Genomic DNA, 22,069 nt, shown 5'->3' with positions numbered 1-22,069 from the left:
GCCCTTATTAATGAGCAATGTTAGTATATCTTGCAGAATGTATCAACTTACCAATGTCTGTGGCCCTAATATGAAGTCGCTATGGGGCCCTGTAACAACTAGTTGCTCCACTGCCGCATTCAGTTACCATTTTGGGTAATCAAGCCTAATAAAACAAATATATTGGTTCAGTTCAATATGGCCAATGCTATTGGTGTGTCTCCACTTTTAGTCACATTTTTGCCTATAGAGACAGAGCTCTTACAGGGTGCAGGGTTCCCACTAGAGCAACCCAAACAGGACTCTTTACTGAGAGTGGAACCATGAGATACTCCAAGAGATATCTTTACATTTAAAGGGACAATAAAGCCTGCGGCACAGCGCGGCTTAACCAAACGTTACTCAGCTGTTGCTGGACTATAAATCCCAGAATAATGTAACATATAATGAAGGGTGAGGCATGCTGGGAGCTGTAGTCCAGCAACATCAGGATTGTATTCCTAAAGCAATATTGCACAATAAAACTTTTCAGACTATTCAGTACCCAAAGCAGCATTGAAATGCAAAAAAATCCTCCAGTGAGGATTCTGCAGCTTATCTGCCCATGTAGGGGCACAAACTACAGACCTCTCCGACTGACATCTGGCCTGAAGTTTCCCAGATCTTGATTGGGCAGGTGTGATTTTTCCTGCAGGTTGAAAGTGCCCATACTCTCCATCCTAATTCAATTGTTGTGTAAAACAACTGATTTAGCCTGATATCACCTTCCCATATGTGCGGATATCAGGAGAAGATTGGCTCCCTTGATGACTTTGCCAAGTACCAGAAAGGGTGTTAATATTGTTGTAAACTGATAAGGTAAAATACCCACATTCATTTCCAGTTGTAGTTCCTTAAATGGGAATAAAATAATGGGAACTGAAAGAGTTAACAGGAAGGTTATACCTGCACAATACATTTGCCCCACCCTTTGTGACCTTTGTGATTTAAAAAGTTCCACTGGTTATAGAGAGAGAGGAACGTTCAGTTTCATTTCTTGTTCCTGATTCCAGCGATGGCGGCTGCTGATCTGAGAGACGAGCTGAGCTGCTCCATCTGCCTGAGCATTTATACTGATCCGGTATCCCTGCCCTGTGGCCATAACTTCTGCCGGGGCTGCATTGGGGGGGTGCTGGGTACCCAGGAGGGGTCTGGGGCTTATTCCTGCCCTGAATGCAGAGCTGAGTATCAGGAGCGCCCTGCCCTGCCCAGGAACAGAGCTCTGGGGAACATAGCAGAGAGGTTCCGTCCGACTGAGACAGAGCCGGGGGAGACTGGGATCTTCTGCACTTACTGTCTCCTCTCTCCTGTACCTGCTGCTAAATCCTGTCTCCTGTGTGAGGCTTCTCTGTGTGATACCCACCTGAGGGGGCACTGCCAGTCAGCAGAACATGTACTCACTGAGCCCACCGCTTCCTTTATGGGGAGAAAATGTTCTGTACATCACAAGGTTCTGGAGTATCACTGCTGTGAGGACTCTGCCTGTATCTGTGTGTATTGCTGGGTGGATGAGAAGCACCGGGGCCACAGGGTAGAGCTGCTGAGTGAGGCCTCTGAGAAGAAGAAAGAGAAACTGAGGAAAGTTCTGGAGAAACTGAGCCCAGAGAGAGAGGAGACTGAGAGAGGAGCCCAGAGGCTGCAGGAGCGCAGGAGAGAAGTGACAGAAGCGGCAGCCGGTGAGACAGAGAGAGTCACTGCCCTGTTTAGGGGCATCAGGGAAGAGCTGGAAGCCCTAGAGAAGCGACTTCTGAGTGACATCTCCAGGCAGAAAGAGGAGCTCTCACTCCCACTCACTGAGCTGATCCAACAGCTGGAAATAAAGAAGGATGAGCTGTCCAGGAAGATCCGGCACATTGAGGAGCTGTGCAACATGGCAGATCCACTCACTGTCCTACAGGAACAATGGGAATCCCAGGGAGCTGCATTTTGTGGGGCTGAGGGGGCAGATACTGAGGGCAGAGAGAGAGAGGGTGCTGAGGGGGCAGATACTGAGGGCAGAGAGAGAGAGGGTACTGAGGGGGCAGATACTGAGGACCCAGCTGTAGGGGATCTGGATGTGGGTCGGATCTCAGAGACATTACTCACAGGCTTAGCTGGGATTGTGACTGGGGTAGAGGGAAGGATCTATGGGCAGGGGGCTACAGAGCTGGTACTGGATATAAACATGGCTGGGAATCATGTATCTGTATCAGGGGATGGGAAATCTGCTTCCTACTCACATACAGACCAGCGTCGCCCACAAACCCCACAGAGATTTCAGGTTCCTCAGGTTTTAAGCACCAGGAGTTTTCCCTCAGGGCGACATTACTGGGAAGTGGAGGGCAGTGAATCAGGGGGCTGGGGGGTAGGGGTGGCCTATCCCAGTATAGAGAGGGGAGGGGGTCAGTCCTACATTGGGAATAATAACAAGTCCTGGTGTTTGTGCAGATGCAATAATAACTATACAGTGATACATGACAGTAAAGTCACACAGTTACCCCACGTCCCTTCCTGCAGGAGAATCAGGATCTCATTGGACTATGAGGCCGGACGCCTGTCCTTTTATGAGCTGAGTGAGCCAATCAGGTACTTACACACCTTCACTGCCTCCTTCACTGAGCCCCTTCATGCTGCATTCTGGGTAGGGTGGTATGGTAATGCCTGTGTGAGAATCATTAGTTAGGGCCCCGCCCACTGCCCAGCAGGAACCCCATTCCCAGAGCTGCCCTTAGTCCTGTGATGCCAGGAAAGGAAGGGGGTGCAAGAGCCATATTTACATTGGACGCTCCTCTAGCCGTGACTGGGCAGCCATATTAACTAATAAAGTTGTCTAAATTCCATTTTATACTGCTAGAAGAATATTAATTGCTTTTGACTCCTTAGTTTCAGCCCTCATTGCTTTCCCTGTACCGCCCCTTTCTCTCTCAGCCAATGAGTGATGTCCCGCCTCCTGTACATGGGCCAGTGTTTGGGCAACTTTTCCCAGTGATCATTTGCCAGTTGGCTCACGTGTGACTGAGTGTTTTATTGTGTAAGCAAAAGAACTTTGCACTTTGCACTTTGCACTAGTGCAGTTTTGGGAGCACAATGTGTGTAAGTACACATCCAAATATTACAAGCAACACATATTTAATGGCACACCTATAACAAAAATTCAACCTTTATTTAAACTCCCATAAAATCATTGTATTACAATCAGGGATGAGGGAAAGTTAAAAAGATATGACCCGGGAACCTATCAGAAATCCCAATATGCCAGTGAATAACAATTAGCATGTAATCCTCACTGCTGTTACTCGGGTAGCGGGGTTGGGGGACTGTCCTTTTTAGTGGGTTAAATCAATCTGTTAGCGCTATTTCCAACCTGATTATCCCCACACTGCATCTAAACCTTCTTTATTATTATTCTTTTATTACTTCATTGTAGCGGCTTCTAATTATTTATCATTTAGTTGGGAATTATGGTTGTAAAAATGTATTCCAATAGCCGAGAGTGCTCCCTCGAGTAGCTTGTGGCTGAGGGGAAAGTGATATCCGTGTATATGAAAGTTATGCTCACGTATGGGAAATTGTTACTCCCAGTATATAAGTTGGGGCTGGGTTTGCCACTAAATTACCTTTCCATTCCCAAAGCCCCTATAATACCTGTATCAATCTGCCTCCTGTGCTTTGTTTTCTGGAGCCGAGTTAGAGACCCCGGTACTCATTCCGACACGAATGGCTTGACATGAGCACGGATCAATATGAAGCAAAAATAATTCAGCAACATCCAAACGATGCAGGCAGATAAGTACAAAGAGTTATTGTTATTTACAGCCTACAACCCCCTAATACAAACAATGACTGTATATTAATCACACACGTGTCACATAGGAAAGAAATCCTTAGGAGTATATAGCTGGGAGGCCACATGGAGGCCTAAGAGTTGCCTGGGGTTGTTCCTAACTGCTGTAAAGATGCGAGTATATGGGCGGAAAGCCCATTTATACCAAGGAACCTACACAACATACTGTACTTATATCCGGCTCAGTGACTTTCATTCTCAATATCTGCTGCACCAAAACTCTGCTAATTGATGTACATGACTGGTTATACACTGCACTTAGGAATTGCTCCATCAGGGTCAGTGCAACTGCTGCAACATCTGATCAATAAGGTGTATACAATTATATCAGATTAACTGTGTGGATTAGACACACTAAACTGTGTTGGATGTCACCCTACTGTATCTATGTGGAGTAAACTATGCATTTGGAATACATATACACTGGATTTCGGTTAAGAAATTGCCATATAAGAGTCCGTGGAATTAAATACATGATTATGAAAATTCAGAGTGAGGGGCCCCTCCTATACTGCTGCTGCTGTTTTATTGGTTAGGGTGTGTTTTTAACCATTTTTGCTTCTTTATTTTGGTTAATGTTAACAATAAAAATACTTTTTTCTTTTTAAATGGCTTTGATTGATAGATATAGGCTAATCAGGGGCTTAGTTCATATAGATTGAAGTTTGTTTGTGTAACATTTATATATGTACATCCTGCAAAGCTAAGAAAACAAACATAGATTTAGGTTCTAACTCTTTAAAATGTGGGTTGTGCATGGACATAAGGACTGACAAGGAACTGATTAGCTTTATCCACTAATTTATTATGTCATTTGGCACTGAAATCCACTGGTAGTGGCGAATTAATGGGATATGTGGCCCCTAGGCTACATTTCCAGAGGCCCCTCCTCTTCTCCTTGTATATTATTGTAGCCCAGCTGGTTTCCTTGAAAATAAGCTTATTTTCCTGCTTAATGTGGATTTCCACAGTTGATATAAGGACTGCAGCAGTATTTATAGTAATAGGAATGAAGGGACTATAGATCCCAGAAGGCCATGCTCTGGAGAGGATGTGCTCCAAAAAGGATGAGGAAGAAGTTGATCTGAGGACCTGAGGAGTGGAGAGCAGCTAGAGATCTCTGCTAAGGGCCACAGTATGTGTGGGGGCTGCATGGAAGTCCTACTCACCAGCTCAGCACTGAAGGGAGACCTGCGGCCCCAAACAAATATCCCGTCCCACATCTCAGTAGTAAGTGTGCCACAGTACTGACATACAGGTAACTAACATATATATCTATTTGTGCAGCAGCAGTAACACTGGGACAGCCTGTACAATATAGTTCCCTCACACAGACTCTACAGGAGGAACAATCTGGGCCAGTTGCCACAGGAGATACAGACTGCACCCAGCCCCTGTGGGACTATTATTACTGACCAACACAAGTGCATTACAGTGAAAACACTACTTAGAATCACAGATAATTGTGACCGTATACATTTGAAGCTATAATAAAAAAGTTCAAGCATCCTGGATGCAAATTGTTGTTTAAGGGCCCCAACACTGCCGGCTTATAGGACATTAGGGGGCTCCCAATTTTAGGTGTTTATTTACTTTGTTGTTAGAAATTAACTGCTAGTGCGGTTTGCATCGCATTGCACTGTAATTGCCATTTCTGCCTGTTCATACTCTCTGCATTTATCTGCATTTAATTTTCAGCCCAGTTCCTGTGTAACAAATCTGGGTTTACTTCCTGTTTGTGTTGGTATTTACTGGGAATCTTTGGGGTGTCACCATAGTCACAAGTACAGTACATCAAGCCATACCCTAGGGTGGGCTACATTATTATTATTATTATTGTTAGTAAGACATATTTATAAAATGCCAACATGTTCCGCAGCACTATACAACAAATGGGTGTATACATTGGGAATACAGATTTATCTACAGAAACAGGAGAAACCAATACAAGAAGTAAAGCTTTTACAATCTACAGCACAACTGATTCAAGACAATCTGTGGCCAAAGGGGGTAAATGAACTATATGGGGCCCAATCCCCTGCAGTAATTTCATATGCACCTACTCACTCACAGGCACTGCCCTATACACACAGGAACAGATTCTTTCCATGAAAGAATAGAAAAACCTATCCGCCTCTCACAAGCTGAGTTTCATTCCTGCAATTTTGTATCTGTTGTAAAACATTTTAAAACTAAACTAATTTCATCAAACAAGTCATCCCCCTTTATATCTAATAGATCTGACTTACTCTTACTCTACTGCACACCCTGCTCAATGGATTGCCTCAGGTACATTGTTTAGTAAAACTCACTCAGTTGTATCAATGTGATCACAATGAACACATAAAGCATGTAAGTAGGGATGTAGCGAACCTCACAAAAAAAGTTCGCGAACCCGTTTGCGAACTTCTGCCAAAAAGTGCGAACTTTTGCGAACTTTGCAAACCCCATAGACTTCAATGGGAAGGCGAACTTTAAACCTAGAAAAGCCATTTCTGGCCAGAAAACTGATTTTAAAGTTGTTTAAAGGGTGCCACGACCTGGACAGTGGCATGCAGGAGGGGGATCAAGGGCAAAAATTTCTCTGAAAAATACGTTGTTGTAATCAGTAATCAGAAAATAAAAGCAGTCCTTACAAGGACTATTGGGTTACAGCAGATGAGATCAGAAGGACAGCTGTGCACAGCAGCTACATACAGAGCAGTAGAAAGTAGATCACTAGTCAGCAAAGCTACCTAAACTGTCCCTCAAACCCCTGCACAGCTCTCTCCCTATGCTAACTCATCAAGCACACACAGGCAGAATGTAAAATGGCTGCTGGGCTTCGGTTTATATATGGAAGGGAGTGGTCCGGGGGTGGTCCAGGAGGGAGAGCTGCCTGATTGGCTGCCATGTATCTGCTGGCTCTGGGGTGAGAGGTCAAAATTTGGCTCCAGCTAAGGCGAACCCAAAATTGCGAACATCGCTAAAAGTTCACGAACTTGCGAACACCCGATTTTCGTGCGAATTAGTTCTCCGGCGAACAGTTCGCTACATCTCTACATGTAAGTACTCTATGCCAGTATTGTAAAAGTCAGTAGAAATACTAAGTTAGTCAGCGTTGCTATACAAGCCATCTTCTTCAAGGCAAGTCAGTGTGGCTTTAACCACAGATGGGATAAAACTCTCATCCATTCTAGTAGTTATACTTTAAAACTAATTAATTTACAATGAAGTCTCAACAGCAGTTCCTTCTTGTGTTTCAACCTTCTTAATAATATCATGAAAAATAGGAATGGTTGCATTAGAAAACTCTAGCCAAAGCTGGGTGCAAGGATCAGAGAACCATCTCTATAAGACCACTGGGCTTTTGTCTTCAGATAGGAAAAAAGATTTTAATGCTGGGTAAAGGCCAAGAATCCTTCCCAAGGCTGGCAACAAAGATAACCAGCTGACATTGCTAGAGCTAAGAACCTCCTTCCACTCTTGGCCAACAAAATCACAACATTTTTTGAGGCGTTCAACTCTAGCTGTGAAGATATGAAAATAACCCAACATCTTTGTAACTACACCATGAATATCTAGAGGGATCATCCCAACACAGGCTGCACAGTTATGCACAATGTGGGCCGCACAGCCTAGTGCCACAACGTTTCATTAAGAGCTGCTCTTTAAAAAAAACATTATTGCCCCATTTTCTTTTCAAGTCGCCCCAATTAGTATTAGTGTTTTCAGCAGATATGCCAATTACTTTGTTTTCTTAATGCAGCCTACTAATAACATGGAGGGTTTTCTTAGACAAAATTGCAGCAATTTCACCTTCAAGCTCAAAAAAGTCAGCCAATTTACTGTGTATCTGCACTTGCTCCCCCGACTCACTATCAACAAGAACATTCCTTCATAGTACAGGACAGCGTTTATATGGCTATGGTTTGAAGCACCAATCAGTAAGGTAACAAAGGAAGTTTTCTGTAAATCTCAAGTAACTGTTCCAGCTGCCCCCCTAGTCATTACATTAGTTACATTTAGTGCACATTTGGGTCTTGAAAAACTAAACATGCTCTTATAGAATTTCTTAATTCAATTTGAAGAACAGTCCATTGACCTAAAACTATGATGATGCTTTATTATATGAAATGCATATGTCCCTTCTTGTAGCGCTAAGCGTAACTCATTTTTATCAGGTAACTATTTTGTTAATAAGGTGAATACTTTTAAAGACAGCTGTGCTTTTTTATGCCTGTTACAAGCTATATGGGCTGGCACGGATACTCGCCCACCCACTTGTGATAGTAAAAGATATTTTGCACATTGAACAGAAAGCAGAGGTTTCATTCACTCCTGGTCTGAGAAATGGAAATGTTTTTGAATAGAGTCAGTCAGTACCTACTTGTGATTCCTCGATTGTTTCAGCAGCCTGTTGGTCTTCAAGAACTTGGCTGTGAAAAATCCTACAAAAATGAAAAGCTTGTTAGAATCACACATTGCTGCATTTGCAACCACTCTCCTATCAGTAACCTACCTCTTCCCAGGCTTTTTATCATTCAAGATAATACTTGTAAGAATGAATGACTCAACTTGATTTGAAGAAGAAATCCAATGGTAAAGAAATACAGCAAAGATATCCTGCAAATAAAGACACACATTAGTATTACATAGCAACACTCTGACAGGTCAGACTCCTAACACTGTTTTTCAGACTAAAGGTCCCCATACACGGGCTGACTATAGCTGCCGATTCGGCAGCTAATCGGGCCGTGTATGGGGAGAGCAGAGCGGCCTGGCTGACCGATATCTGGCCTGAAATTGGCCAGATCTCCATCGGCCAGGTTAGAAAATCCGGTCGGATCGGGGACCACATCGGCTCGTTGATGCGGTCCCCGATCCGACTGCCCCATTGCCGCCCACATAATCCGATCGTTTGGCCCCAGGGCCAAACGATCGGATTATTTTTTTTTTAACCTAAATGCTCCCTGATATCGCCCACCCGTAGGTGGGGATATCAGGGGAAGATCCGCTCCCTTGGCAACATCGCCAAGCGAGCGGATCTGCTCGTGTATGGCCACCTTTACCCAAAAATGTTATCCTGGCTTGTAAATATCCAACAGCAAAAAAACCCAGTAGCATACTGAAGTTGCAAGCCATGTAAAAAAGTGTTTCATTTGCCCAAGTACATATAAAAAACAACATTTTTTTGTATGTACTTGGGCAAATAAAACACTTTTTTTACACGGCTTGCAACTTTAGTATGCTACTGGATTTTTTTGCTGTTGGATTTTGACCCCCATGCAAGGTGAGTGTAATCCTTTCTTGGCACTGATACCCAGGGCCACACTGGGGCGCAAACAGGAATCTCAAGCCTCTGCTAAGCGGGAGATTTGCAGGGTTTGGAAAGTTTATGTGCCCCCCCCAGGGCTAAACCATGTACCAGTGGGCAACAACTCCCTGGGAACTGACACAGCAGTGATTAATATACCAAATGTAATGGAAATAAACCACACAATTGATAGATATGAAATAAATTGTAATATATATGCAAGATGCAATGAAATGAAAACAGTGAATAACAGTTTCAACATAACACATATAATATTTGACAATATTCCCCTTTGTGTAAGAAATGTCCACTGTCACTTTAAGAACCTTGAGTGTGCACACTATTTGTCTGCGCAGGTTAACTCCTTGTATGAAGGTAGTGGTAGCAGAGTTATGTGTTGCAACACCAGATTGTAGCCCCCCGGGGTGTGTAACTGTAAAACCTCACCAAACTCCTGGTGGCAGTAAAAGGGGAATAGACCCTGTGGGGCCGAGAAGAGGCAGGGGGGGCAGTCTGGCAGCTTTAATCTTCACTGAGCTTGAGATGCTGGGGGTGAGAAAGGGGAATAGACCCTGTGGGGCAGAGCAGGGGCAGGGGGGGCAGTCTGGCAGCTTTAACCCTCACTAAACTTTAGATGCCAGGGGAGAGAAAGGGCAATAGATCCTGTGGGGCAGAGGGAGGGCAGTCTGGCAGCTTTAATCCTCACTGAGCTTGAGATGCTGGGGGAGAGAAAGGGCAATAGATCCTGTGGGGCAGAGCAGATGCAGGGAAGCAGTCTGGCAGCTTTAACCCTCACTGAGCTTGAGATGCTTGGCTAGAGAAAGGCTTCCTGGTGGAGATTCACTGCAGGTGTCACGGAGGCTGATGGGTAATCCCACATCCAGATCCAGTGTACACGCTGGTAACTCACTACAGGGCCCTAACTATCCTACTGGGATTACTCCCCCAGCAATAGCTCAGGCAGCTGCAGTAATCCCAGTCACTAAATGGCTGAATGGGAAGGGTAACTAACTCCCTATGCTCTGATTATGGGGGTCCCTATATGGGTAGTTGTTCTACAGGTGGAACCCTATCTCCCTACTTGTACAGACCCACAGGAACTCCCACAGGGGAGATGGGGGAATCTCAGGCAGCTCTCAGTAATACTGTGCAGAGTCCCTGCTTTCCTTCTCCTCTCTCCCTGGGAAATATCTGCTTCACTTTCATATCTTTTTGGCTCCAAACCTCTTTCAGCAGGGTCACATGGCCAGAAGCAAATCCCTCCTGCTGATTGGCCCAGGCTGTGACTGGGAACTATCCCTTTGCAGTACGGGCAGCCGCCATGTTTTTGGTTGTCCCAGATTTAAAGTCACAGGGTTGTGAGTTCAGGGTAAGTGTAAATTAGCCCTTCCCTACATGAGGTTTTTCCAGTATTTGCACCTGATACCCATTTGGGTATATTAACAGAGAGTTGAGCTCCCCAATACTGTTATTGGCTTGTAAATATCCAACATGGCAATTGTGAGAAGAAAGAATAACCAGCCTTGAATGCGTGAAGGAGTCTGACTCAAGAAGTTCAGCAAAAAAGTCCTGAAAATATTTTCAACCTTCAATAAATATGCAACACAGTGTAATATATCTGGATTTATACTTTTTAATGTATTTCCAATATTCACTTATATTGTTGTCATTTGTTTTTGCTCCATCACTTGGAGTGTTGCACAGCGCGGCTTAACCAAACTTTACTCAGTTGTTGCTGGACTATAAATCCCAGAATAATGTAATATATAATAGTACCTGAGGCTGCAGTAAGGTTACTGACATGTGTAGGGGATCAGAGAACCCTGCCCCCTGTTTCTCAGTCTGTGATCTCATCCAGCCTAGCTACAGCCTGGGGAGGGATCCAATTGGCTGGATGCCCCAGTGCACGTCTGGGAGAGGTGTGCCTAAGCTTTGGAGCCAAAAATCTAGGGGCGGGCCCAGCAGCTTATAAAGGGAGCCCCTGCTGTTGTTTGCCAGTGCAGAGATAGAGACCCAGAGTGAGCAGTTAGCACAAACAGTGTGTGTTCAGACTGGAAAGGATAAAAATCTGCTGGGCTGCCTGGGAATATAAAGTCCTCTGTGGAACTCTGTGTGTGTGTCCCCTGGAGGAACAGGTATTGCAATTACCTGCTACATGGGAGCAGCCACCCCTTTCAACAGGGAAGGTACTCTGGGGCAGGTAGCGCTACCTGGGGGGGGACTAAAGAGCTCTTGGGGAAGGGACTGAACTGATTTATGGGTTGGGGGTCTATCCAGATCTAAAGTGGGCTGGGCAAGTACAGAGACTGTGCCAGTGTGGATAGCCCTCCCAAGTTTCCTCAGGAAAGGATTATCAATCACCCAAAAGCTGTTCTACTGTTTATATCTGAAAGTTATATAAAGTTTAATATTGCTGCAAACCGTGTGTGATTATTTCCTAGTGGAAATCCCCTAGAGGTGTGTTCCTCAGTGTCCACTAGGTGGAGGCACTGCGCTGTTCCCAGTTCCCAGTATCAATATTCTTTGAGAACACACATCTCCTGTGAAAATACAGCCCATATTAAGTGAATGTGCCAAGAAAGGGTTACATTTTGGAGGCACTGCTGAGAGTCTATTGGGAAGCTGGGAATGTTGGATGGAAGCATGGCTGCACATGAAACCCCACAAACTGTTCACCAGTGGTGCAATGCTTTGGGACTTAACCCCCGGAAGGTTGCTGTTGTGGGGCCCATGATGCCAAGAGTAAAAGAAGATTCTATTTATGAAATCCTTGATGGGGAGCCCATATTTTTCCGCCCAAGGGTGGCTGCGTCACGGCGAGATTGTGCCGGGGTTCTGCTGAATGTCCTTATAGACAGCCCCAGAGAGCTAGACCGTGAGAGGGTTCCCCCTGATATTGATGCGGGAGATGAAGGGCCATGGAGGGTTGTTCTGCCAGATCTGTCTGATGACGCAGATGATTTAACTACCCATGTTGACACCCTTGTTTCCCAGTTTGCAGTTACAGCACCAGGAGGTGTGCTGCCCAGTAAGAGACTGTCTGATTCGCCAGCTGAACAGAGTCAAGTAAAGCAATGTCCATCCAGTGAGAGCGTGGTCTCCAAGGGGAGTCGGCCTAGCTCGGGAGGCCAGCTGGATACCCCTGATATTGTGAGTGCGCTGGGACTACTGACTGACCAACTGACTCAGCTGGCGTGGAATGGTAATTTTAAAAGACTTAAAGTGTTTTCAGGTGCAGATCCGGTACCCTCGGGTGAGGACTCATTTGAGAGTTGGAGAGACTCCACTGTGGTGTCCGTGAGAGATTGGACCGGCCCTGAGGCGACCATGAGAAGGAAGATCCTTGAGAGCCTTCGCTGCCCTGCTGTGGATGTGGTAAAATCCTACCTAGTTAGTCACCCTGATGCTACTTCAGGCGACCTGATTGAAGTCCTAGAGGTGACGTTCGGCCCTGTAGCAAGTACTACAGAGATGCTCCACAACTTCCACTCTACCTTCCAGAAAGAGAAGGAAGCCCTGTCTGCCTATCTGGTGCGGGTGGAGCAAGGCCTGAGACTGCTGGTGACTCGTGGGGTAATCCAAAGTTCTGAAATGGATTCCCTGAGGATTCGCCAAAAGAGGAGAGGGACTTTAAATAGTGACCCCATTGCCGTGACAATTAGAGCTTACTACCAGGATACACTAACCCCTGGCTATGTTGTTCTGATGGAGAGAGTTCGGCGGGAGGAGGCTGATGCCTATGTGAGGGTGAGGAGGAGTTCCACCCAAGGGCATGCAGAGAGATCCCCTGCTGATGCAAAGCTGCTGGAGGAAAATAAGAGACTTCGCAAAGAGTTGGAAGAGTTTAAAGCTCAACTGTCTGAGAGCCAAAACCCCAACTGAGACGAGGAAACCTCCAAAGTGCTACCGGTGTGGCAGGATAGGCCACATACAGCCAAACTGCCCTGTTCCTGATGAGGTTCAGGTCCAGTCTGCACTGTGTAAAGAACGCTGGCGGCATAAGAGACTTCCAGGAAAATGTTACAAGTGCCATGTGATGGGTCATCAGGCCCGGAACTGTAAGACTTACAAAGGCCCAACAGTACAGAAGTCCTACTATGAGCCTTCCATATCTGAAAGTGACTCCCCTAAAGGAGATGAGGGGTTGAGTCAAAGGGAGACCGCTGTGGAGAACCCTGTGGAGTGTTGTACTGTTTCTGCGTGTAAGGAGGTAAGGCAAGCGAGGCCGTTGCCGGTTTTTCCAAGGGGAGAATGTAGGGGATCAGAGAACCCTGTCCCCTGTTTCTCAGTCTGTGATCTCATCCAGCCTAGCTACAGCCTGGGGAGGGATCCGGTTGGCTGGCTGCCCCAGTGCATGTCTGGGAGAGGTGTGCCTAAGCTTTGGAGCCAAAAATCTAGGGGCGGGCCCAGCAGCTTATAAAGGGAGCCCCTGCTATTGTTTGCCAGTTCAGAGATAGAGACCCAGAGTGAGCAGTTAGCACAAACAGTGTGTGTTCAGACTGGAGAGGATAAAAGTCTGCTGGACTGCCTGGGAATATAAAATCCTCTGTGGAACTCTGTGTGTGTGTCCCCTGGAGGAACAGTTATTGCAATTGCCTGCTACGTGGGAGCAGCCACCCCTTTCAACAGGGAAGGTACTCTGGGGCAGGTAGAGCTACCTGGGGGGACTAAAGAGCTCTTGGGGAAGGGACTGAACTGATTTAAGGGTTGGGGGTCTATCCGGATCTAAAGTGGGCTGGGCAAGTACAGAGACTGTGCCAGTGTGGATAGCCCTCCCAAGTTTCCTCAGGAAAGGATTATCAGTCACCCAAAAGCTGTTCTACTGTTTATGTCCAAAAGTTATATAAAGTTTAATATTGCTGCAAACCATGTGTGATTATTCCTAGTGGAAATCCCCTAGAGGTGTGTTCCTCAGTGTCCACTAGGTGGAGGCACTGCGCTGTTCCCAGTTCCCAGTATCAATATTCTTTGAAAACACACATCTCCTGTGAAAATACAGCCCATATTAAGTGAATGTGCCAAGAAAGTGTTACACATGTATAAGGGGCACAGATTGTAAGATTGCTAGCTCTTCTCCTGCAGTAATTCTAATAGAAGCGATGCTGGAATCTACAGATCCGGGCAGGTTCAGCCAGACAGAGCAATTAATATGAGACAGAGACCTGTCCTGTTATTAATGGCTGCTCTGTTCTCCCCCAACACAGTACGGAGCTCAGGGAAGTTACCCCTCATTGGCAGGTTAATTAAGAGCAGCAGCGCAACTTTACTGAGCTCCGTACTGTGTGACGCCTGTGTCTGTAAAGCAAGTTGTGTTGCTGCGTAACTGCCGCCCCCCTGCCCTGTGTGAGTGGGAAATAAGTTGCTCTGATGCTCAGGTTGGAACGTTGGATTTAAAACAGTCCCAGGATAAAGTCTGTCCTTTTGATTGTTTGGAATCCAACATTCCAATCCCAATTGCCTTCCCCTTGTACTCTCACCCGGCTGCGCAACAGCGCCCTCTTCTGTAACTGCACCTTTAGGGGACAGACAACTATATATTGCTAATCTCCACCCAGCCCCATTCTCCTTAGGCACAAGTATGCTGCGTCTATTGATACTGGGTGTGAAGGGAACCCTGGGGCTACTGCCTGGTCAGGAGGTGGTGGAACCTCAAGGGGTCCATATATACATACTATATTGGTGCAATAGAGTTTGCCCTAAGTTTAACCCCTTCCCATCTACCTGCCCCTGCTGGATGGATGTTACGCAAGTTTTTGCATCAGTTACATAAACTGCGTAAGTTTAGGGGCCCCAATGATCTTGCTGTGGGGCCCAATAACAAGTCAGTAGTAGTTCATAAGAATGGTAAAATAACGTGCTAATAAGTCAGTATTTTGAATGGGGGGTGAGTGCAGTTTGTACGCAAGTTACCTAACTTTATAGGCAAGTTACGTCAGTTTCTAGGCAACTTTTGCAAGTTATGTAAATTGCATAAGTTTTAATGTAACCTTATTGGTAACTTACACGATGAGCCCGGGCCCCCTTCCAAAGAAGATTTTCATGGGGCCCTGCATAACAGTACCCCCTTTCCCCCCCTGATGGCGGCCCTGGGTATGACAGAAAGGTGGGTTACACAAAGCAATCAGATAATTTTTAAATCTTTATATCCATTTTATCCAACTGTGTCCAGCAGGCGCAAAAATGCAGGTTACTCGCTGTTAGCAAGAACCAGACAATGAATGTGATGCAAAATGTTGATCCTCATCACCAGTAGTGAATTATTACTCCCCCCTACACAGAAGGATTTGGTTTTAGAATTATTTAAAAAGAAATACAACTGCCAGCTCTGCCCCACAATGCTGTCTCAACCCTAGTGCCCAGGATACTCACTGAGCCACAGTCAAATGTAAAAAAGACTTGAAGAGCAACACAAGCACCATAAAAGTTAATGGAGGAGCCAAATAAGGGCTGTGATTGGCTATTAGGGGCCTCTATGCACCCAATCAGCATACAGGGGGCTTTATTTGGTAGTAAATCTTGTTTTTATTAAACCAAAACTTGCCCCCAAGTCATGAATTCAAAAATAACTCCCTGGTTTGGGGGCACTGAGAGCAACATCCAAGGGGTTGGGGAGCAGCATGTTGCCCCTGAGACACTGGTTGGGGATCACTGGTGTAGAGGGCACCCTCTAATGTCAGCAGCTCTGCATAACAACAACAGAGCTGGTACTGGATATAAACACGGCTGGGAATGAAGTATCTGTATCAGGGGACGGGAAATCTGCTTCCTACTCACATACAGACCAGCGTCGCCCACAAACCCCAAAGGGATTTCAGGTTTCTCAGGCTTTAAGCAGCAGGAGTTTCCCCTCAGGGCGACATTACTGGGAAGTGGAGGGCAGTAAATCAGGGCGCTGGAGGGTAGGGGCGGCCTATCCCAGTATAGAGAGGGGAGGGGATCAGTCCTGGATTGGGTATAATAACAAGTCCTGGTGTTTGTACAGATGGGGAAATAACTATACAGTGACACATGACAGTAAAGACACACAGTTACCCCGCGTCCCTTCCTGCAGGAGAATCAGGATCTCATTGGACTATGAGGCCGGACGCCTGTCCTTTTATGAGCTGAGTGAGCCAATCAGGCACTTACACACCTTCACTGCCTCCTTCACTGAGCCCCTTCATGCTGCATTCTGGGTAAGGAGGGATGGTGCCTGGGTGAGAATCATTAGTTAGGGCCCCGCCCACTGCCCAGCAGGAACCCCATTCCCAGAGCTGCCCTTAGCCCTGTGATGCCAGGAAAGGAAGGACATTGGCCATTGTATTTATGGAACATAAATTCCATCCAGCTAAATTTTTTGAGAAGACATAAATCGACATACCCGACACTGCCTGCATATCCCACTCAGCACTATTCCTGAGACACTTACAGTATATGGAGCACATGTGGGTCACAGTTTGACCTAATGAAATAGGAAACACTATGGACACTTATTTTTTAGACTGATTCTGGGGTTGGTATATGGACATTCCCAATTGACTTTGTGTTGTATATATCACCATGTGGATACTTGTCTCATCATGAGAATATATGTGGTGATTACATCACGTAGGAAGGGGCGTGTCTTATGTCCCCTCCCCTCACTTATCCTTTTTATACCACTCTCTGTGTAACACTAGGCTTGATAAAGGGCCCAGGTAGGGCCGAAACGTTGCCCTTTGTACCTGTGTATGGGCTAAATAAACACCCCTTTGTCACTTTGCAACTTGTTGGTTTGCTACTGGATTTTCTACTATATTACTGACCGCTCTGCAGGAGAGGGATCTACTGGATCAACACCCAACACTTCCACAGGCGCATTACACTGACAGGGTTGCGCTCTCCCCCATATGATAATAATCTTCAGATGCATAATATTTTATACAAAAATACAGAATATTTATTGCTGTGTCCAATGAACAAGGTGCAACCAAAAAAAACAATTTACATTCTACATTAAACACAATTAATCTGTTTGCAATACAATTACTATTTGTTCTCTTGTGTAGACTTTGTCATTTAACCAACATTTTCTATATTAAATGCCTGTAAGATTGCTAATAAACACAATACAGGTTTTGCCCCACATGCTCCCTTCAACAATAACTGTAGATAAATACAGAACCAATGTGCCCCGTCCCCCTGCAATCACAATGCCGCTGGGAATCTTGGGAAAATGCTGGGTTGGGGGGGAAATGGCAATAGCACTCGGAATTGCACTTTGCTCATTGCATTCGCTGATGTAAATGAGCCCCAATGTCTCTTTCCTGCTGCAAAATTAAACTGCTCTTTGGCATCTGTTTTATTGTTTATATGGGGGGGCATTTATTTATATGTTATATACCTTTATATTCAACTCTAATAAATAATAAAAGAATGATTTTTGTTCTATACTGCATTTTTCTATATCTCTGGTTTTATAGAGTTACCGTCTCACCCCTATAATGTAGGGCACTTATTGAATACACACACTGTATATATGTTAGGTGCCTGACTGCTCATAAACCCTTGGTCCCTGCATCCAACTGGCACCGTGTGTATTCAGTAAGGGGCCTCCTTTAAAGGGGTGAGAGGGTAACTGTACGGTAATAACTCTAATGGCGACTAATCCCACAAACAGCCGCGTAGCAGAGTCTTCTGAGCTCCTCCCCTGATCCTCACTTCCCAGGGATACAGTGATCGAGATTTTCATAGAGCTCTTCCTCTCTCTCTGAGAATATTTTCTTATTTTCCCATTTATCATCCTGGAGAAAGTAACATAAATGGATATTAGAAGCCACCGAGGAACTGTGAGTATCACTCATGCATGATAAGGGATAATATACCCCCTACTGTAAATGATAAGGATATTAGCAGTCACTGAGGGGTTCTGTGCCCCCCATATAAAGGCACAAGGCTGCAGGCTGAGTTATACAGGGAACTCTGAGTATCACTCATGTATTATAAGGGATAATGTACCCCCTACTGTAAATGATAAGGATATTAGCAGTCACTGAGGGGTTCTGTGCCCATATAAAGGCACAAGGCTGCAGGCTGAGTTATACAGGGAACTCTGAGTATCACTCATGTATTATAAGGGATAATGTACCCCTACTGTAAATGATAAGGATATTAGCAGTCACTGAGGGGTTCTGTGACCATATAAAGGCACAAGGCTGCAGGCTGAGTTATACAGGGAACTCTGAGTATCACTCATGTATTATAAGGGATAATGTACCCCCTACTGTAAATGATAAGGATATTAGCAGTCACTGAGGGGTTCTGTGCCCATATAAAGGCACAAGGCTGCAGGCTGAGTTATACAGGGAACTCTGAGTATCACTCATGTATTATAAGGGATAATGTACCCCCTACTGTAAATGATAAGGATATTAGAAGTCACTGAGGGGTTCTGTGACCATATAAAGGCACAAGGCTGCAGGCTGAGTTATACAGGGAACTCTGAGTATCACTCATGTATTATAAGGGATAATGTACCCCCTACTGTAAATGATAAGGATATTAGCAGTCACTGAGGGGTTCTGTGCCCATATAAAGGCACAAGGCTGCAGGCTGAGTTATACAGGGAACTCTGAGTATCACTCATGTATTATAAGGGATAATGTACCCCCTACTGTAAATGATAAGGATATTAGCAGTCACTGAGGGGTTCTGTGACCATAAAAAGGCTCAAGGCTGCAGGCTGAGTTATACAGGGAACTCTGAGTATCACTCATGTATTATAAGGGATAATGTACCCCCTACTGTAAATGATAAGGATATTAGCAGTCACTGAGGGGTTCTGTGCCCCCATATAAAGGCACAAGGCTGCAGGCTGAGTTATACAGGGAACTCTGAGTATCACTCATGTATTATAGGGGATAATGTACCCCCTACTGTAAATGATAAGGATATAGCAGTCACTGAGGGGTTCTGTGCCCCCCATATAAAGGCACAAGGCTGCAGGCTGAGTTATACAGGGAACTCTGAGTATCACTCATGTATTATAGGGGATAATGTACCCCCTACTGTAAATGATAAGGATATTAGCAGTCACTGAGGGGTTCTGTGCCCCCCATATAAAGGCACAAGGCTGCAGGCTGAGTTATACAGGGAACTCTGAGTATCACTCATGTATTATAGGGGATAATGTACCCCCTACTGTAAATGATAAGGATATTAGCAGTCACTGTGGGGTTCTTGCCCATATAAAGGCACAATTGTCACTTTCACCTAAGAAATATCTCAAAAATCCGATCATTTATCACCCAAGATGCTGCCAAAATTCTTATTCACTCTCTTATAATATCTCGCCTGGACTACTGTAACTCCCTATTAATTGGCCTTCCCCTCCAAAGACTGTCCCCTCTCCAGTCCATAATGAATACTGCTGCCAGACTCATACACCTCTCCAACCGCTCCTCCTCTGCCGTGCCACTCTGCCAGTCCCTGCACTGGCTTCCCCTACCATCCAGGATAAAATTCAAACTCATGACTCTCACATTCAAAGCAGTTCATAACTCTGCCCCACCCTATATCTCTGAACTCATCTCTAGGTACCACCCAACCCACTTGTTACCCCCCTACTGACCTGCTCCCCAACTCCTCTCTCATTCCCTCCTCACACGCTCGCATTCAAGACTTTGCAAGGGCTGCCCCCCTTCTCTGGAATTCGCTCCCACAAACTGTCAGACTTTCTCCCAATCTCTCTGCCTTCAAGAGATCTCTAAAAACACATTTATTCAGAGAAGCTTACCCTAATCTAGTTCAGCAACACCCTGTGCCCCACCACTCTGGTCATGCCCATTCCCACACCTTGTGTCTCAACCCTTTCTCCTTGTAGATAGTAAGCTCTTTTGGGCAGGGCCCTCTTCACCTCTTGTATCGGTTATTGATTGCTTTGTATGTTACTCCTTGTAGAGTGTAAGCTCTTTTGGGCAGGGCTCCCTTCCCCTCTTGTATCGGTTATTGATTGCTTTATATGTTACTCTGTATGTCCAATGTATGTAACCCACTTATTGTACAGCGCTGCGGAATATGTTGGCGCTTTATAAATAAATGTTAATGTAATGTAATGTAATACTGTAAATGATAAGGATATTAGCAGTCACTGAGGGGTTCTGTGCCCATATAAAGGCACAAGGCTGCAGGCTGAGTTATACAGGGAACTCTGAGTATCACTCATGTATTATAAGGGATAATGTACCCCCTACTGTAAATGATAAGGATATTAGCAGTCACTGAGGGGTTCTGTGCCCCCCATATAAAGGCACAAGGCTGCAGGCTGAGTTATACAGGGAACTCTGAGTATCACTCATGTATTATAAGGGATAATGTACCCCCTACTGTAAATGATAAGGATATTAGCAGTCACTGAGGGGTTCTGTGCCCCCCATATAAAGGCACAAGGCTGCAGGCTGAGTTATACAGGGAACTCTGAGTATCACTCATGTATTATATGGGATAATGTACTCCCTACTGTAAATGATAAGGATATTAGCAGTCACTGAGGGGTTCTGTGCCCCCCATATAAAGGCACAAGGCTGCAGGCTGAGTTATACAGGGAACTCTGAGTATCACTCATGTATTATAAGGGATAATGTACCCCCTACTGTAAATGATAAGGATATAGCAGTCACTGAGGGGTTCTGTGCCCATATAAAGGCACAAGGCTGCAGGCTGAGTTATACAGGGAACTCTGAGTATCACTCATGTATTATAAGGGATAATGTACCCCCTACTGTAAATGATAAGGATATTAGCAGTCACTGAGGGGTTCTGTGCCCCCCATATAAAGGCACAAGGCTGCAGGCTGAGTTATACAGGGAACTCTGAGTATCACTCATGTATTATAAGGGATAATGTACCCCCTACTGTAAATGATAAGGATATAGCAGTCACTGAGGGGTTCTGTGCCCATATAAAGGCACAAGGCTGCAGGCTGAGTTATACAGGGAACTCTGAGTATCACTCATGTATTATAAGGGATAATGTACCCCCTACTGTAAATGATAAGGATATTAGCAGTCACTGAGGGGTTCTGTGCCCATATAAAGGCACAAGGCTGCAGGCTGAGTTATACAGGGAACTCTGAGTATCACTCATGTATTATAAGGAATAATGTACCCCCCAATGTAAATGATAAGGATATTAGAAAGCCATATATTCTTATTCTCTAATATTATATGTGACCTATTTCTAAAATTACAAATTTTTAAATTAATTTTGTGTTTGCATATTTTTATGTCTTTTAGAGAAATAGAATATATAAGCAGCTAGATGCTGATCTGGAAATAGAAACTACTCTTTAAACAGTAGAATGTTTGTAAAATCCAATTACTGAACCCAAAATGTTGCATGGGAAGTTTATTACGATTATAACAAACATGAGTGACCCTGAAATGACTGGACCCTGGGGCAGATACCCCCTCACCATGCAGTTCTGCCAGTTCCCTGCTCTGTAAGATCCTGTCTGTGGGGAGAAGTTCTGCTCCTGTTTTGCTGGAGACTTAAGGCTCATAAACAGCGGAATAACCACAATACAAGGGAACCCGGGTCAAGGGGCCCATAGAGCCAATATACTGACCAGGAGTGTAACATATAAGTGTATGTTTTACTGTTTATTAGCTTCTAATTAAGTTATAAATAGTTTCTGACAGACCAGCTAACTTCTGTGTAAGAATCACAGCCAAACACTGAGCAGAATCTTTGCCAGACTATAGTCCCTAATGGACTTTCCCAAACCCCCCTGTATGTTCTGCCATTTGGTCTGGCCCCCTCAGTGTATCAGCCCCACAGAAGAGCTAAGATGGCTGCCACTGTTCTAATCCCCTCACAAGTTTTATAGTTGATTTTATAACTTGATTATAAAGGTTATTTCTTTCCTGCAGCAGCCTGTTTGCCTTTAGCTATAGCAATGTCAGGCTTTTAGCAGT

The 22,069-nt window shown here is 45.0% G+C and overlaps 1 protein-coding gene across 1 annotated transcript; it reads left to right on the top strand.

The window, feature by feature from the left end:
* Positions 1-615: 615 nt before the first annotated feature.
* On the top strand, positions 616-3,666 carry LOC101734683 (E3 ubiquitin/ISG15 ligase TRIM25). Its single transcript, XM_018090035.2, has one exon. It carries the CDS (start codon positions 1,034-1,036, stop codon positions 2,678-2,680), a length of 1,647 nt encoding a protein of 548 aa, XP_017945524.2. The 5' UTR covers positions 616-1,033; the 3' UTR covers positions 2,681-3,666.
* Positions 3,667-22,069: the final 18,403 nt, after the last annotated feature.

The sequence above is a fragment of the Xenopus tropicalis genome, chromosome 1, assembly GCF_000004195.4.
Source record: "Xenopus tropicalis strain Nigerian chromosome 1, UCB_Xtro_10.0, whole genome shotgun sequence".
Taxonomy (NCBI): Eukaryota; Metazoa; Chordata; class Amphibia; order Anura; family Pipidae; genus Xenopus; species Xenopus tropicalis.
Note: the sequence above shows the minus strand (reverse complement) of the source record. Positions and strands in the feature narration are given on the sequence as shown.